The sequence below is a fragment of the Oryctolagus cuniculus genome, chromosome 1 (assembly GCF_964237555.1).
Source record: "Oryctolagus cuniculus chromosome 1, mOryCun1.1, whole genome shotgun sequence".
NCBI classification, from domain to species: Eukaryota; Metazoa; Chordata; class Mammalia; order Lagomorpha; family Leporidae; genus Oryctolagus; species Oryctolagus cuniculus.
In genome coordinates, this window is record NC_091432.1 from 198,226,735 (window position 1) to 198,244,410 (window position 17,676).

A 17,676-nucleotide genomic window follows, 5' to 3' on the forward strand; every position below is an offset into this window, starting at 1 on the left:
ATAGCTTTGAACCTAGGTTTGTCTACTTCTAAAACTAAAACCTTTCCATTACACTCATAAGGAGGAGAAGTGAAGCTTCAGAGATAGGGGGACAAGTAGGAGAAATGAGGTTCATTACTATGTCCGGCATGCTTGGGAGCCGTGGCAATACCTGCCTGCCAGGCTGGGGCAGGCATTGTGGTAGATCTTGTATCAGAGTGCTGGGCCAAATGTTTGCTCCTAAACTTACATTTTAATGCCGTTTCCCGTGAACTTTTTCAAGTGCTCTTGTATCTCTTCATTTATATTCTCCTTTGTGATATCCTGTATAATAAATAGGTAGACATATGGGTTGTCATAATAATAGAGGCCAAGGAAGGGATCATGGGAATATGAATTTATGGCTTGTTGATCATAAGTATAGGTCACAAAACCTAGGACTTGTGGTTCGCATCTGGGGTGGGAAGAAGTCTTGTGGGACTGAGCCCTTTATCTGTGGGGTCATTGTTATCCCTAGTTGGATAGTGTTAAAGCTGAATTGTAGGATACCCAGTTTGTGTCTGCTAGAGAACAGCTTGGTGTATGGGGAGAACTTTTCACCACTCATCACAGAAATGCTCTTCTATGTTGTGTTGAGTATGCGAGTAGCAAACATAGTTAGGATTTTCCTTTCTCTTTCCGGGTACTAGTTTTCTAGACTACCTGACTCTTAGCAACAGGTGCCACTGAGCTAGAGAGTAATTGGTTATTCATCTGTTAAGAATGTGAACTGAACATTCTCCAGAGAGGTGGGAAACATTAGCCTGTTCATTAAAATTGTCTCTGTGACACTCATTTGCTAAGTGTAAGTGCCCAATTTGAGACTATTGCTGGCTTTTTCATAACCTCTTAGTGCACTCAGTTTTCTGTGTAGCACATTTGATCATTGTCTTTTCCTTGCTTGTTTCTTACCTGGTAGTCATGGGAAGTGTTACCCTCCTTGCTCATGCTGGCCATTTTAATTTATGAATTGTGGAATCTCTTGATATTGCCTTGTGGGGAGCAACTGAGACTAGACTAAATTACTGGAACTGCTAATACTAATTCTGTGTATCTGATCTCCCACCATATAGCGCTGAGAGGGAGTAAACAACTTCCACACAGCTGCCTCACCAATTTGACTAACAAGCTGCAGGAGCTGATCCTGCCCCTGATTGGAGGAGAGCAGCGTGCTCAGCGCGTGGGGAGAGAACTCCAGCAGAGTTGGGATTGGTGGAAGAGGACTATAAAGGAGGAGAGAGACAACATGCAGGAGGAACATCTGAGGAACCCCTGAGAGAGCCGGCCAGCGGTGTGCTGCTCCTCCACGGCAGCAAACCCGGGAAGGGCCAGGGAAAGAACAGCGCAGGGTCCGGTGTCGTTCCTCCGTGAGTGGGGGAGCGACATAATGGTGCCGTGACTCGGATATGAAACCTAGGAGGGAAGAAGCGGGAAAATATCGGAGAGAGACTAGGGAGAGCCTAGGGAAAAGCCGGATGGAAAAAGTGCCGGGAGAAGCTAGCGAAAGCCTAGGCATAGACTCGGATACAGACTATGGGGAGAAGCTAGGAGAAATGAGAGAGAAATATTGCTGGAAGAAAGCTAGGAAAAGTATCGGGGAGAGAAAAATATAAGCTAGGGGAAGTTGAAGCCGTGGCGGGTAGGCTGAAGCGGAGACGTAAGCTAGGTTGGGATTCGTCAGATTAGCCCGGGGAGCAAAGACAAAAAACTAAACCGAAGCGGAGACATAAGCAAGGTTGGGATTTGTCAGATTAGCCCGGGGAACAAAGACGGAAAACTAAGCCGTAGTGTAAACGTAAGCTAGGCCGTGATTCGAGGAAGCCTCCGAGCGCGGAGAGCGCGGGGCGCGAGCAGAGAGCGCGGGGCGAGCGTGCAGGGCGTGAAAAGCCACTGAGTGCGGAGGGCCGCGGGGCGAGCGCGAGAAGCGGCAGGGCGCGGAAGCCGCGCGGAGCCGGGAAGCAACCATGGGGCAGGCGCTGGGAACCCGTGGTGATAAGAGAAATAAGAATGCCCGGAGACAGAAGTAAAATAAGAGAAATAGGAATGCCCAGAGACAGAGAGAAAGAGAAAAATAAAAAAGGCCTCCCCACAACATGGCGATGAGAGGGCTTGGATTCGGTCTGCCTGATTAGTAAGGCGATAAGCACCTGTGGGCAGCTCTAGCAGAGCAGAGCAGAGTATGTGCCGCAGGGCACCGAACACAGGCACGCATCAGCACCTAAAAGTCTCCCCACAACATGGCGATGAGAGGACCCGGATTCGGTTTGCCTGATTGGTAGGGCGATAAGCACCTGTGGGCAACTCTAGCTGAGCAGAGTATGCACCGCTGGGCACCAAAGACAGGCGCGTATCAACACCTTAAAGAATAAAAAGAAAGGGGGATCTATGGGGAGCAACCGAGACTAGACTAAATTACTGGAACTGCTAATACTAATTCTGTGCATCTGATCTCCCACCATATAGCGCTGAGAGGGAGTAAACAACTTCCACACAGCTGCCTCACCAATTTGACTAACAAGCTGCAGGAGCTGATCCTGCCCCTGATTGGAGGAGAGCAGCGTGCTCAGCGCGTGGGGAGAGAACTCCAGCAGAGTTGGGATTGGTGGAAGAGGACTATAAAGGAGGAGAGAGACAACATGCAGGAGGAACATCTGAGGAACCCCTGAGAGAGCCGGCCAGCGGTGTGCTGCTCCTCCACAGAAGCAGGGGAAGCAGGGTGCCACCCCTCCACAGAGGCAGGGTGGGGGAGCAGCAGCAAACCTGGGAAGGGCCGGGGAAAAAGAACAGCGCAGGGTCCGGTGTCGTTCCTCCACGAGTGGGGGAGTGACATTGCCTTATTCCATTGAATGCACTGTCATGTGTTTCTGGAGAGACTATACTGTAGCTTTCACTCAAATTTCATTGAATTTATTAGCAGCCTCTTTGTTTCTAAATTCATAAGGCTTTTCAGTTTTTGTTTGCTGTATAGCATTTAAACCTGTTGACCATGCCTTCCTTGAATCCTTGTTTTCCTTAATTTGATTCCACACTGCTGTGGTTTTCTTCCTATCTCTAACTTCTGAGCAGGCACCATGGGTTTGTTCTCTCTTTTTTTTTTTAAACAGATTAAAAAATTTTAAAAAGATTTATTTATTTGAAAGAGAGTTACAGAGAGGCAGAGGCAGAGAGAGAGAGAAGTCTTCCATCCGCTGGTTCACTTCTCAAATGGCCACAACAGCCAGAGCTGTGCTGATCCGAAGCCAGGAGCCAGAAGCTTCTTCCAGGTCTCCTATGCAGGTGCAGGGGCCCAACAACTTGGGCCATCTTCCACTGCTTTTCCAGGCCACAGCAGAGAGCTGGATCAGAAGTGGAGCAGCCAGAACTCAAACTCAGCACTGCAGGTGATGGCTTTACCCACTACGCCACAGTGCCTTTCCCTAAAAAAAATTTTTTTCATTCATTTGAAAAGCCAATTTACATAGACAGGGGGAGAGAGAGACCTTCCATCCACTGGTTCACTCCCCCAGATGGACATAGCCAGGGCGGGGCCAGGCCAGGCTGAAGCCAGGAGCCAGGAACTCCATCTAGGTCTTCCATGGTGGGGCAAGGGCCTGAGCACTTGGGCCATCCTCCACTGCTTTCCCAGGCTCATTAGCAGGGAGCTGCATTGGAAGTGGGAAAGCTGGACTTAAATCACTGTTCATATGGGATGCTGTTGTCACAGGCAGCAGCTTAATCCATTGTGCCACAATGCCAGCTCTATAAGTCAGATTTATTAAGATAAAATTTTCATAAAATAAAAATTTCCTTCTTAATTACAATTTTTGACAAATATATCTACTTTTTTAAGCCCAGTTATTGTCAAGATAGAAAGCAGTTCCATCATCCCTGAAAGTCCCTTATACCTGTTTTTCATTAACCTCTATTACTCCTAATCCTTGGCAACCATTTGCCTGTTTTCTTTCCCTAGAGTATTGCCTTTTCCAGAATGTCATGTAAATGAAATTGTATAGTACATACTGTTTTGAGTCTATTTTCCTTTCTCTGATCATAATGTCTTTGAGATTCATCTGTGTGTCAGTAGTTCATCCCTTTTGTTTTGATTTTGAAAAATCTTTATTTATTGAGGCAAAGAAACAGAAAGTGAGACAGAGACTGCTCCCACCCACTGGTTCATTTCCCAAATATCTGCTTGGAGCTGGGAAAGCAATCTGAGTCTCCTGCATGGTTGGCAGCAACCCGATTATTGAAGCCATCGCTGCGTGTCTCCCCTGGGTCTGGAGGAGAGTGGGGTTAGGAGCTAGAGCTGGGTATTGAACCTGGGTACTCCATTAGGGGACATGGGCATCTTAACTGTGGTCTTAGCTGCTAGGCTAAATATTCGTCCCTCTTTTTGTTGCATAGTATTCCATTCAATGAATGTACCAATGTTTATCTGTTCATCAGTTGAAGGATATTTACTGTAAACTTTCATATATATGTTTTTGTGTGAAGATATTTTTGTTTATACTGGGAAAATATGTAGCAGGGGGATTGCTGGGCTGTATGGTATGTGTATAAATTTATACAACTGCCAAGACTGTTTTCCAAAGTGTTCTATCACTTTGCATTCTTGCCAGAGACACGAGAGTTCCAGTTCTCTACAGCCTCCCTAATACTTGTCAGTTCTTCTCTTTGAAGAATTTCTCTCCTTTTTAAATTATGGTCATTCCCTAGGTTACCCTCCACCTCCTGTGTGCATGCACACATCATCTCTTTGTTTCATGACCTGCACTTTGCCTCAGTGTTCTTATTTACTTGCATTTCATTTTTATTCATTAATTTACAAATATTTGTTGAGCTTCTAATTTGTGTTAGGCATTATTTACAGACTAAGAGGATATAGCAAAGGAATAAAGCAGAAAAATCCCTGCCCTCATGGGAGATCATAACTGAATACTGCCATGTCTTCAGCTCCACATCTCTTTCCTGAGATCCACACTCATGTATTGAGTTGTCTGCTTGTTCTATAGATATCTCAAAGTCAATATACCTAGCCCCAAATTTGACAGTTCTCTCAACCTGCCACCATCTGGTATTTCTTTTCTCAGGCATGATGCTACATCCATCTAGTAGCTCTGTCTAAAACCTAAGCAATCTTACTGAGTCCTTGTTTTCCTTATTTCCCACATTCGGTTACTCACTAAATCCTATTTATTTTACCTTCAAAAGAAATCATGAATGTATCTACTCCACTTTTTATTCCACTTCCCTAGTTCAGAATAACAACATGAGTGCAACAGCCTCCTTATCAATATACTATACCCTGCCAACAGCTGTTGACCACACTACCACCATTCTCTTTCTAAAATGGCAAATCTGACCCTCCCTCTCTCTCTCTCTCCCCTCTGAAAGGTGTGATAGCTCTGTGTTGCTTTCCAGATAACTCCAGATAACTCCAATAACTCCAGATTCCAATCGTTACTTCTAAACGTTACTTAAGACCCTTCTTCATCAATTTCTTCTGTAACTCCACAGCATGTTGTTCAGGTGTGCTAGAACTGTTTTTAAGGTCACTGAACGTGTAATTTCATTTTGCATGTGAATTTCTTTTTCCTGGAACATTTCCCCTTCTTCTCAGTACTTACGGCCTAGCAAAACCTCACTATCTTCAGTTCTCGTTCTATAGCTAGTGAGAGGTTTTAATGCATTATTTTGGGGGAGGGGAAGGAAACTTGCTTGAATTGAATTGTCTCCTTCCTACCCCTCAGCCCTGTTTCTTATAACGGCACTTCACTGAAGTAGTGAGACTAGAGAACTGGTTTGTCAGAGGGTGTATCAGAATTTTTTCCTGGGTTGTGGTGGACCCAGTAGATGAGATCAGATTTTTCATTTAATTGACTAATATAGTAGATGTATGCTGGGCATCTTCGTGTACAAGAGGCTGCTGTGTGGAACACTCCACGATGAGGCAGTATCCTGCAGGCAGAAGCTTCTTTGGACGTAGAGTTATGGTGAGAAATGGCGTTGTCACTTGCCTGGAGCCATCTAAGCTGATAGATATTTTCTGGGGTTCTATGTGATTTTTTTTTCCTCCATTTTCTTTTGAAAAGAAGGTTACTGTCCTCTAGCAGTTGCTATAGTAACCGTGCTATAGCCCAAGGGAATTTTCTTTGCCCTCTCCCTCCTCCTGTGGCTGGAAAGTAAAATAAATTATTAAAAATTGTAAATGGCACACTAAATGAACATCCTCTCTGAAGGAGGAGATGAAGAAATGTAAGTGGTAGGAAGAAGGTGAGTACCCAGGAAGAAAATTGGCTGTCAGTGCATAGCTGAATTAAACAGCCTGTGACTGATTTGTAGTCACCATTTGCCCAAGATTGGGATTGGCCTGGGTAATGAAAACCAGCCTGGATTGGCATCATCTGTTCCCAGAATTTTTAGTGTTCTGCAAGCTTGCAAGGAAACCATATCCTTAGAACTGTGAGGGCCTCCTGGACTAAACGTTGAAGATTCCGTAGTAGATCTGACACATATCAGAGTATGCAGATCAGGGGGTTGTTTTTCCTCTGCCCTCTATGTAATAAAAACGTGTAAGGAAAGCAAAAGCCTGGAGTGTGGCAGAACGAAAACAAGTGCTACTTCCTCATCACGTACCGGGACTGTGGTAAACACTTCACATACTTTTTCTTGTATAATCTTCACAGTAATGCATTCAAGACGTATGCCATTATTATTCTCGTATCATAGATGAGGAAATAACTATAATTACTTTTTCTTTTTTTTTCTTTTTTTTTTTTTTTACAGGCAGAGTGGACAGTGAGAGAGAGAGAGACAGAGAGAAAGGTCTTCCTTTTGCCATTGGTTCACCCTCCAATGGCCGCCGCGGCTGGCGCGCTGCGGCCGGCGCGCTGCGGCCGGCGCACCGTGCTGATCCGATGGCAGGAGCCAGGAGCCAGGTGCTTTTCCTGGTCTCCCATGGGGTGCAGGGCCCAAGCACCTGGGCCATCCTCCACTGCACTCCCTGGCCACAGCAGAGGGCTGGCCTGGAAGAGGGGCAACCGGGACAGAATCCGGCGCCCCGACCGGGACTAGAACCTGGTGTGCCGGCGCCGCTAGGCGGAGGATTAGTCTAGTGAGCCGCGGCGCCGGCCTATAATTACTTTTTCAAGATTGTATAGCTAGAAAGTGGCAGAGCTGGAAGAACTGAGCTTTGATTTTAAAAACCTCCATTCTTAAGTATGAAACTAAATTATTCCTTGTTCTTGGGAATAAAGGTCTATTTTTAGGAATTTCTTAGTCACAATTAGTTACCTCAGATTCAGTGTGGGTATGAGATGGTCTTGAATTTAATTAATACTGATTTTGAAAAATGAATAGAAAATGTTTTCAGTTTTTTTCTGTCATTCTATACTTCTGTGTTACAATGGATTTTGTTAAAAATTTGTAGGTAAGACAGGAAAAATGGGTATCTCTCAGGATCTGATAGGTTTGAATGTTTTATTGCATTAGAAAATGAGAAATTAAATTCTAAAGAGGTAGACATTGCCATTCTTCAGCCTTTCACCTTTCAGTCGAGAGCATCACTGCTAGTCAAGGGAATCACTCCCTTACGTGTGGCGTCAGGCTGAGCTCCTCCTGAATGTGCTGTGGCAGGCGCAGAGTTGGTGAACATGAGCATAAGGAAGGGCTGCTTAGAGACTGGAGATGGAATTTTGCTCTTATGGACTAAGGAAAGGCAGATGAGCTTCTAAATGACGATCAGAGAGACCTGGGCCAGAGGGAGGCTTCAAATACAACGAAAACAGTCATATTTTATTTAATTTTTTGTTATTCAGAATAAAAGCAAAGAACAAAAATACTTAGAAGATTTGGCTCATGTTAGGCAGAATGCTGATACTCTATGTTATGTAAATTTAATGGAATTAGGAATATTGTAGGCTTAATTAAGGCATATAATAATTGATGGGATGGGCAAATGACCTTTGAATTTCTCCTAAAATTGTCTGTCACTTTTCTTTTGCTTCTTTGTGGTTTTCTTAGGTCACTGGACCTATTTGGGCTGGGGAGAGCAGCAGAGTACGTAAGAATTTAAATTCCTTACAATTTTCTTGATCTTTTTCATTAATATATTCCACTGCACTATGAAGCTGGATATATGAATACAAGCATATATCACTCCATTCCCCTCTCCTCTCCTGCTTACGTTTCAGGAGTCAGTTACCGAAGTGGAATGTTACGTCCTTTCAGGCTGGTTTCTTAATGACCTAGTGTATGTGTGCATGTACACAGGCGTGTGTGTGTGTGTGACAAATTTCAAACCAAAGTCCCAGTCATAATCCTGACAGGATATATTAATTTTTTGTGTTTTTTTTCAAATTTTTATTTATTTATTTGAGAGGCAGAGAGACTGAGATATAGACAGTTCCCATCTGTTGATTGCCCAGTTGCCCACTAGGTTAGGGCAAGGCTGAAGCCAGGAACCAAGAACTCGATCTAGACCTCCCATTTGGGTGACTGGCATCCAACTCTTTAAGAAGTCACCTGCTGCCTCCCAGAGCAAGTGCACATTAGTAGGAAGTTGGAATTGGGAGTGGAGCTGAGACTTGAACCAAGGAACCTTTCATGGCTTGTGGGCATCTTATCCAATGTTTTAAGCACTAGGCCAGACTCCTGCTTCAGGATCTCCTGGGTTTCTTTCTGTATAATATTAAGACTGGGGAGATATTCACAATAGACTACTTTCCTGGGTTTATCAGTCTAGAAAAGCATAAAAACCATTTCAGCCACAAACCTGGTTTTGTGAAGGAAACAAGGCTGGGTCACTAGCTGGACTTTTTTTTTTTTTTTTTTTTTTGAAGCAACTCAACTTGGCCACCTTCACTCAGCTTAGAGAGGAAGCAGCCAGTTCTGTCCAGCAGAATGCACAGCCCTAGGCTGACATTACTATCTGTGTTACCCATCTGACAGGTGATCTGGTTGAGTTCTCAGTGATTAGGTATCCTGCAGATGCTAGGAGGGGTCAAAATTTGTCCTGTCACTAGAATTTCTCATGAAGGATATTCTTTCCATGATTTCAGGTCTGAGTATTTCTGTTGGTAGAGAACTGCTCCAAAGCAGCCTGAGAGAACTCAGATAAGTTCAAGCCATGAAGAAACATGAATTCTCTTTTGATTCTTCTCTGGTTGGTGGTTCTAGTTGTACTCTAGATTTAAAGATAGGAGCTCGGGGCTGGCGTTGTGTTGTGGCAGATTAAGTCTCCGTCTGTGATCCCAGCGTCCCATATGGGTGCCAGTTTAAGACCTGGCTGCCGTGCTTCAGGTCCAGCTCCCTGCTAATGCACCTGGGAAAGCAGCAGAAGGTGGCTGAAGACCTTGGGCTCCTGCACCCATGTGGGAGACCCAGAAGAAGCTCTGAGCTTCTGGCTTCAGCCTGGCACAGCCCTAGCCATTGCAGCCATTTGGGGAGTGAACCAGTGGGTGGAAGATTGTCTGTCTGTCTCTCTCTCTCTCTCTGCCTTTCAAATAAATAAAAAATAAATCTTCAGAAAAAGAAGATACTCAACCCAAGACTAGTATGTAAAGAGAACTTTACTGTTGAGTATGTCATAGTTTTGTTTGAGTGCCTACTGTATGCTTGGAGGCCCATTTTTCTCCTATGGTAGATTATTTTCCCCATTGTACTTTTCAAGGTTTATTTCTGTTATTTCCCTTCCATACCCACACACCTGCCACTTAAACTACAAAATATTTTACCAAATTATATAGCTTTTCCAACCATTGGGTCTATTATCTTATCATTGCTTTTATCCAGGTACTAGAAGATATTTCCCCTCCTCCTGCAATCATTATTGAAAATCTACAGGTTCTTCAAAGCCATGTCTTCCATAAAACTTTGCCAGTTTACCCTATCAGGAAATGATTTTAGTTTTCTTTCAACTCATCCTTGTTTAGGACTTGGTTTGTAGTGTTTTCATAGCAGTAACTTGCTTGTGTAACGGTTCAACATTTGTGTCCATATTCTCTCTCCTATTGAATTGACTGTATATATTCTGAATCTTCTGTGTTATGTAGCCTTGTACACATGGGCATTAAATAAACATGACTACTTCAAAAGGTTCTTGGAAAATGAAATAAAAATATTTATTTTGGTGCAAAAAAGTTTGAAATTCATGTATATGAGGTGTCTTCAGAAAGTTTATGGAAAGAGCATATTAGGCATGGTTTTAAAACATTGCACCAAAATGAAGTTTTTAATTCCATTTTACTATTTAAGTGCTCTAGTATTTTAAGTAATTCTCAGCCTTATAGTTTCCCACCTTTCAAAAAGACTTCGAGAGGCTTTTTGACAGTTGTCACCATTAGAACTAGCACACAGGTCCCTCCTTAGGCTGGGTAGCCAAACTTGGGCTCAGCCAGCTTCTCCTTCTCTGCAAAGCTAGGCTTCTCCCCCATAACTGGCATCCTACTGTGTGGGTTGTAGCACCGGTAAGAGATTATGACTGATGTGGCAAAAATACAGTTCAAGCTGAAGTGTTAGACATTTTCCTTGATTTCCCTTTTTAGTTTCCTCATCAGCTTTGGTAGTGCCAGGAGGTTTACTTTCTAGGGAAATTGGGGGGTGGGAGTGGGGGGGGGGATGGCCTTTGAGCCTCCCTACTGTTTCTTTCCTTTGTCTGAGCTCCCTTGTTGTATTTCCTTTTTCCTAACCTCCTGCATTTCATACTGTAGCCTAGTCAAGATGAATCCATTGCCCCTGGACATCACAAGGCCATGATACTTGATCCAAAGTCTTCTGTGAAGAGAAAGTTTTTTAAAAAGATTTATTTATATTATTTATTTGAAAATCAATTACAAGAAGGTAGGGAGGAAGGAAGGGAGGGAGGGAAGGAGGGAGAGAGAAAGAGATTGATCTATCGATTGATCGATCTTCCATCCACTGCTTCACTCCTCAGACAGCTGCAATGTTCAGGGCCAGGCCACGCCGAAGCCAGGAGCCTGGAGCTTCCTCCAGGTTTCCGACATGGGTTGCAGGGACCCAGGCACTTGGGCCATCCTCCACCGCTTTTCCCAGGCCATTAGCAGGGAGCTGGATTGGAAGTGGAGCAGCTGGGCCTCAAACCAGTGCCCATATGAGATGCCAGGGTTTTAAGGAATAGTTTGGAGGGGCCTAGTATAGAGAAAAGCTGGGCAAGGCAAGTTCTCATTGGAGGGGTGCTTTGTTTCTTTTCTTTCTTTTTTTTTAATATTTACTTATTTATTTGAAAGAGTTAAACAGAGACAGAAGGAGAGGCAGAGAGAGAGAGAGGTCTTCTATCTGCTGGTTCACTCCCCAGATGGCCACAACAGCCAGAACCCCACCGATCCAAAGCCAGGAGCCAGGAGCTTCTTCTGGGTCTCCCACATGGGTGCAGGGGTCCAAGGACTTGGGCCATCTACTACTGCTTTCCTAGGCCATAGCAGAGAGATGGATTGGAAGTGGAGCAGCCGGGACTCGAACTGGTGCCCATATGGGATGCCGGTGCTGCAGGCATTGGCTTTATCTGCTAGGCCACAGCGCCAGCCCCAGGTGCTTTTTTTCTTTAAGAAAACATTTATTTTTCATCTATTTTAAAAGTAAATGCCTTTCAAATAAATAAAAATAAATAAAAAGCAGAGTGACATGGACGAAGAATAAACCATCATCTGGTTTACTCCCAAAATATCTGTAATAACCAGGTCAGGACCCTGCCAAAGCCAGGAGCCAGGAATTCCATCTGGGTCTTTCACAAGGAGCTCAAGCACTTGATCTGTCATCTGCTATTTCCCAGGATGCGTTAGCAGAAAGCTAGGTTGGAAGCACAGTAGCTGGGACTCATACCAGGCACTCTGATATGGGATGCAGGCATCCAAGTAGTGGCTTAACCCACTGTGCCATAATGCCCACCTCACTTTGTCTCTTAATATTTGCTCTTTATTTTTTCAGTATAAAAATATTGGGTTGAACATTTGACTCAGCAGTTAAGCTGCTGCTTAGGACACCCATATCCCATATTGAATCCCTGGGTTAAAGTCCCAGCTATGCTTCTTATTCCAGCTTTCTGTTGGGGTGCACACCAGGAAGCAGTACGTAATGGTTCACCTACTTGGGTCTTTGCCACTCATGTGGGAGATCTGGATTGTGTTCCTGGCTTCAGCCTGGCTCAGCCCCGGCTCTTGTGGGCATTCGGGGGAGTAAACCAAGTGAATGGAAATTCAGTCTGTGTCTTTGCTTTTCAAATAAATAAAAAAGTTTTAAAAATTGTTAGCCTCAGGCCGGCGCCGCGGCTCACTAGGCTAATCCTCCGCCTAGCGGCGCCGACACACCGGGTTCTAGTCCCGGTCGGGGTGCCGGATTCTGTCCCTGTTGCCCCTCTTCCAGGCCAGCCCTCTGCTGTGGCCAGGGAGTGCAGTGGAGGATGGCCCAGGTGCTTGGGCCCTGCACCCCATGGGAGACCAGGAAAAGCACCTGGCTCCTGGCTCCTGCCTTCGGATCAGCGCGGTGCGCCGGCCGCAGCGCGCCGGCCGCGGCGGCCATTGGAGGGTGAACCAACGGCAAAGGAAGACCTTTCTCTCTGTCTCTCTCTCTCTCACTGTCCACTCTGCCTGTCAAAAAAAATAAATAAATAAATAAAAAATTAAAAAAAAAATTGTTAGCCTTAGGGCATACCTGCACTGTGGCGTAGTAGGTAAAGCCGCCGCCTGAAGTGCTGGGATCCCATTTGAGCACGGGTTTGTGTCCTGGCTGCTCCACTTCCAATCCAGCTCTCTACTATGCCTGGGAAAGCAGTACAGGATGGCCAAAGTCCTTGTGCCCCTGCACTCGTATGGGAGACCTGGAAGAAGCTCCTGGCTTCTGACTTCGGATCAGTGCAGCTCCGGCTGTTGCGGCCAGTTGGGGAGTGAACCAGCAGATGGAAGACCTCTCTCTCTGCCTCTCCTTCTGTCTCTGTGTAGCTCTGACTTTCAAATAAATAAATAAATCTTTAAAAATTGTTAGCCTTTAGGAAAGTTATAAAATATTCATTCCCTTGTCTTAGCAAAAACCAAAACCAAAACCAAAAAACACAGCATTATTTTGTAATAATAAATCAGATGCAGTGAGAAAGGGTCCACATTAGGCAGTTCCTGGCTTTGGATCAAGGTTTTTAACTCATGCTGGCTGAGATACCCTTTCTGGCCTCATAATCAACAAGAATGTCCATTGCTGTACCTTTCTGGAGGCTCATTGTTGGTTCTCTGGATTGTGTGCTAATACTTACACTGCCAGGGGTTTTTTCCCATCAGTTTAAGTAGCCTCCTGCCTTTGGGTCCTTTGTTGCCTCTGCCCCCTCATCTGTATGCATGAGTGTAAATACTCCAGCACTGACATCTTCAGACTTGCTCCTTCTGTAGGTTCAGAAAGAATTAAGCCTGAATGACACAGTGCTTGTCTCTTGATCCCTTTTTTCTAGTTTTCAGAACAATGAATGCATCAAGGGATAAAATAGTGCCTCTAAAAGCTCTTTTTCCTATTTTGTCATCGGTCATCAGAATGGTTTGTAACTCAAATGCTTTGCATTCTTATTGTTTGCTTTTGTTTTTTTGTTGCTTCTGTCCTGTTCAAAGGACTGTAGGACTTGGTTTAATTGGCAAGTGTTCTTAATCATTGTTACCGTTTGAAGGTTAGCCTCTTTCCCATGCTGATTCTACTTCACATCTCATTGCTACTTTTGTTATGTTATCATAAACTCCAGTGACAAAATCTCATAAGCTCTCCTGCTTATCCCCATCCTTAGGCTCACCTTACTGCTGTGAATTCAAACGGGAAAGGCTATAAGATCATCTTGCCCCTGCTCCTCAACTTTACCCACAAATCTTACCTGGTATTCAAAGCTCAGCTTTCTTCCTGGTTTGTAAAACCCCTATTTTGGCCTCCTGTCTCACTTGGTGGAATTATCTACCAGGCTGTCTAACATTTCCCTAGCCCCTTCCATTTGTCCACAAGTTTTATTGATTCTGTTTAGATTGTTTAACATGGGTTTATTAACTCTTTTCCAATTTCCACTGGGTGAATACAGGTCCTTATCTCCCTCCTGAGCAGTTGTAAAAGCTAATCTCTCAGGAGGCTTACACTGCCTAAGTTGTTAGCAAAATTATATTTTCAGATTACTAATATGAGGAGCCCATTCTCTGCTAAGAGTATCTCCCTTTTGGGAAGGTTCTTGTGTCTTTTCCTCACTGTGAGCCATATAGGAACTTCACAAGAAAGGACATGTGGGGCTTTGCTGATTAAACACATGGAGGTACTGGGTCAGATCAGGCTCCTCTGTTAAACAGTCTGCAAAGCCCAGTGATGATTTGTAACTATTATCATTTTAGCTAACATTAAGGAAAAAATGTAGCTGATCAGATGCTATTCTGAAAAGCAGAAATAAATCCGTGAAACTGTAATTATTGCTGTTAAATAAACCTGGCTGTACTGTCAGCAAGGTCTCATCTACAGTGCCTGTGTTTTCCTCTTTGAGCCCATGCTGTGAATGGAACTTCTAAGCCTGGGGTATAAGTGTTTGAAGAAATGTTAAAAAACAAGACAAAACAAACACACACACACACACAAAACATTGTTGCAGCAAGATTGTTAAGACTGCTGTTGTTCTTAGCTGTACCCGGAATCTTTGGCTCGACTTCTAAGTCTTGGCTTTGAGTTTCCTGATTTCCAGGGCCAGCTTCTCATTTTGGAATTGCTTATTTGGTTCAGTCCATGTATTTTAAAGTCTGAAAACACCAAGCCGACTTTACACAAAAATTTCTTTTCTCTAAGGTACGTTAGATATGTTATCATTCCCCTTTTGATAATAGTAGAGAACCAAAAACTATTTGTGAAATTTAAAGGTAGATTTTAATTTTGCTAGACAGGGAGACTTCTAGAGAATTCTGCATCAAGAAGATGCAACTTGGAGCTCCTTTAAGAATCAGCACTAACATGAAACCAAGTGTCACATCTCATTTGATAAGGAGAGTGTCTTGTGGGTTTTGAGACAGTTCTGTGTGTTGTTTTGAGGTCACTGGGCTCATGTACAGGCCAGCTTGCTCTTGTTTTCAAGGTCCAACTGAGCTTATGACTACCTAAAATAGAAGCAAAAAATTTGTGAAGATTAAATAAAGCTGGAGTGCTTTGATTTGTGTGTTTATTTCACAGCTTTTGAAGACCCTGATAGCGCCGTCGATGACCGAGACAGTGACTATCGAAGTGAGACCAGCAATAGCATCCCGCCTCCTTACCATACAACTTGCCAGCCCAACGCTTCTGTGCACCAGTTCTCTGTGCCGCTGCGACTGCCACAGCAGCAGCTGCTTCAGGGTGGCTCCCGGGACTCTTGTAATGACTCTATGCAAAGTTATGACCTCGATTATCCGGAGCGGCGGGCCCTCAGGTGGGTACTGGGAACAAAGCACTTTTTCTCTCTTCTATCCAGGTCCCCTGTTGCATCTGACAAGAAGGATTTGGGTGGCTTAACTAGAGGTGGTAGTAGAGGTGTAGCCGTCTGATAGGCCAAGCTATTGTTGTTTTACACTGATTCTCAGCCTGTTTTTTTTCTTCCATACGTCCATATTTATACATTTCTATCAGGAATACTACTCTTTAAATCAGTGATTCTGAATTGGTGGAGTCATGCCCACCTGGGGTGGATAGCTGAAAAAAAGCCTTCCTGGCTCTCTGGCTTGGCTCAGTAACTTTGATACACCCTTCCCCAAGGTTTTAAAAAAAAGAAAATACAGATGTGAAATACTTGGATAACCTTTTTTACCTAAATATTTCCCTAAGAACTTGAAAATCACTATGATCTTACTATAGCAAATTTAGTACTTTTGCTGGAAATTTGTTTTAATTTAATTTTATTAATTTCTTAAATATGTAAAACATTTATACATTTATATGATTAAAACAAGGTTAATGTACAGTACTATATATAGGAAAAGATTTCCCACCCACACCTATTGTCTTGCCCCACCCACTCCTGTCTCTTAGTTTTCTTTCCACTGTTTATTTCTTATATATCCCTCTGTAGATGGCTGTCATGTATTTATGAATATAAAAGCAAATATGTAAAATATGTGCTTCCTTCATCCTTCAATACTTTTCAAAAAAATTTCAAACTTAAAAGTTGCAGAAATAAGATAGTGAACACTCATTCGTGTTACCAGTTGTAACATTTTGCCACATTTATTTTACTTCATTTTCCCTAATATTTATTCACATACACATTTTTGGGGGAGGAACTACTTAAAAGTAAGTTTTAGCCATCATATTCAGCACATAAATTCTCAAAAAAAAAAAAAAAAAGGCTTTTCTGTTATGTGACCTCAATACAATGATCACACTCAAGAAATTTAATGATACAATGATATGATCTAATATACAGACCATATTTAAATTTGTCCAATTGTCCCAACAACGTTCTGTAAATTTTTTTTTCATTTTTGATTTGGATCCAATCGAGTCATGGCATTTGACTCTCTTATTTCTTTAGTCCCCTTTAATTTATCAAAATTCCCTGACTTTTTTCTGGTCTTTTAAGAGACATTTTTTTTTAAAGCCTCTCTCTCTCTCTATCTCTCTCTCTTTATTTTTTTTTTAAGATTTTATTTATTTGAGAGGTAGAGTTACAGACAGTGAGAGGCAGAGACAGAGAAAGATCTTCCTTTTGTTGGTTCACTCCCCAGATGGCCACAACGGCCTGAGATGTGCCAATCCAAAGCCAGGAGCCAGGTGCTTCTTCCCAGTCTCCTATGCGGGTGCAGGGGCCCAAGCACTTGGGCCATCTTCTACTGCTTTCCCAGGCCATAGCAGAGAGCTGGATTAGAAGAGGGGCAGGCCGGCGCCACGGCTCAATAGGCTAATCCTCCACCTTGTGGCACCGGCACACTGGGTTCTAGTCCTGGTCGGGGTACCAGATTCTGTCCCAGTTGCCCCTCTTCCAGGCCAGCTCTCTGCTGTGGTCCAGGAGTGCGGTGGAGGATGGCCCAGTCCTTGGGCCCTGCACCCCATGGGAGACCAGGATAAGCACCTGGCTCCTGCCTTCGGATCAGTGCGGTGCGCTGGTCGCAGTGCGCCGGCCGCAGCAGCCATTGGAGGGTGAACCAATGGCAAAGGAGGACCTTTCTCTCTGTCTGTCTCTCTCTCACTGTCCACTCTGCCTGTCAAAAAAATAAAAATAAAAAATAAAATAGAAGAGGGGCAGCCAGGACTACAACCAGTGCCCATATGGGATGCCGGTGCCCCAGGCAGAGGATTAACCTACTGTGTGACAGGGCCGGCCCCAGAAGTCACTCTCTTTTTTTAAAAAAGATGTATTTCTTTTATGTTGAAAGTCTGAGTTTGAGAGAGAGAGAGAGAGAGAGATCTTCCATTCTCTGGTTCACTCCCAGATGGCTGCAATGGCCAGTGCTAGGCCAGGCCAAAGCCAAGAATTTCATCTGGTCTCCCATGTGGGTGGCAGTGGCCCAAATACTTGGGCCATCTTCTGTGGCTTTCCTCAGGATGTTGAGGGGAACTGGATCTGAAGTGGATCAGCATGGGCATGAACCAGCACCCAAATAGGATGGTGACTTTATTGGCTAACACTATAATTCTAGTCCCAAGACACATTTTTGGAAGAGCCTGGGCCAGTTATATTGAGAATGTTCTCATTTATTTGTT

The 17,676-nt window shown here is 43.9% G+C and overlaps 1 protein-coding gene across 24 annotated transcripts in view; it reads left to right on the forward strand.

Annotated features, from left to right (window-relative positions):
* UNC13B (unc-13 homolog B) overlaps nucleotides 1-17,676 on the forward strand; it is a 261,972-nt gene that overhangs the window by 145,211 nt on the left and 99,085 nt on the right. For 12 of the 24 annotated variants that reach the window (XM_070053821.1, XM_070053890.1, XM_070053873.1 and 9 more), the window contains 2 exons: nucleotides 8,020-8,055; nucleotides 15,175-15,409. In XM_070053821.1, the coding sequence (XP_069909922.1) occupies nucleotides 8,020-8,055; nucleotides 15,175-15,409 (271 nt within the window). The remainder of the gene's footprint in view (nucleotides 1-8,019; nucleotides 8,056-15,174; nucleotides 15,410-17,676) is intronic. The other 12 variants (XM_070053828.1, XM_070053875.1, XM_070053885.1 and 9 more) reach the window with 1 other exon arrangement.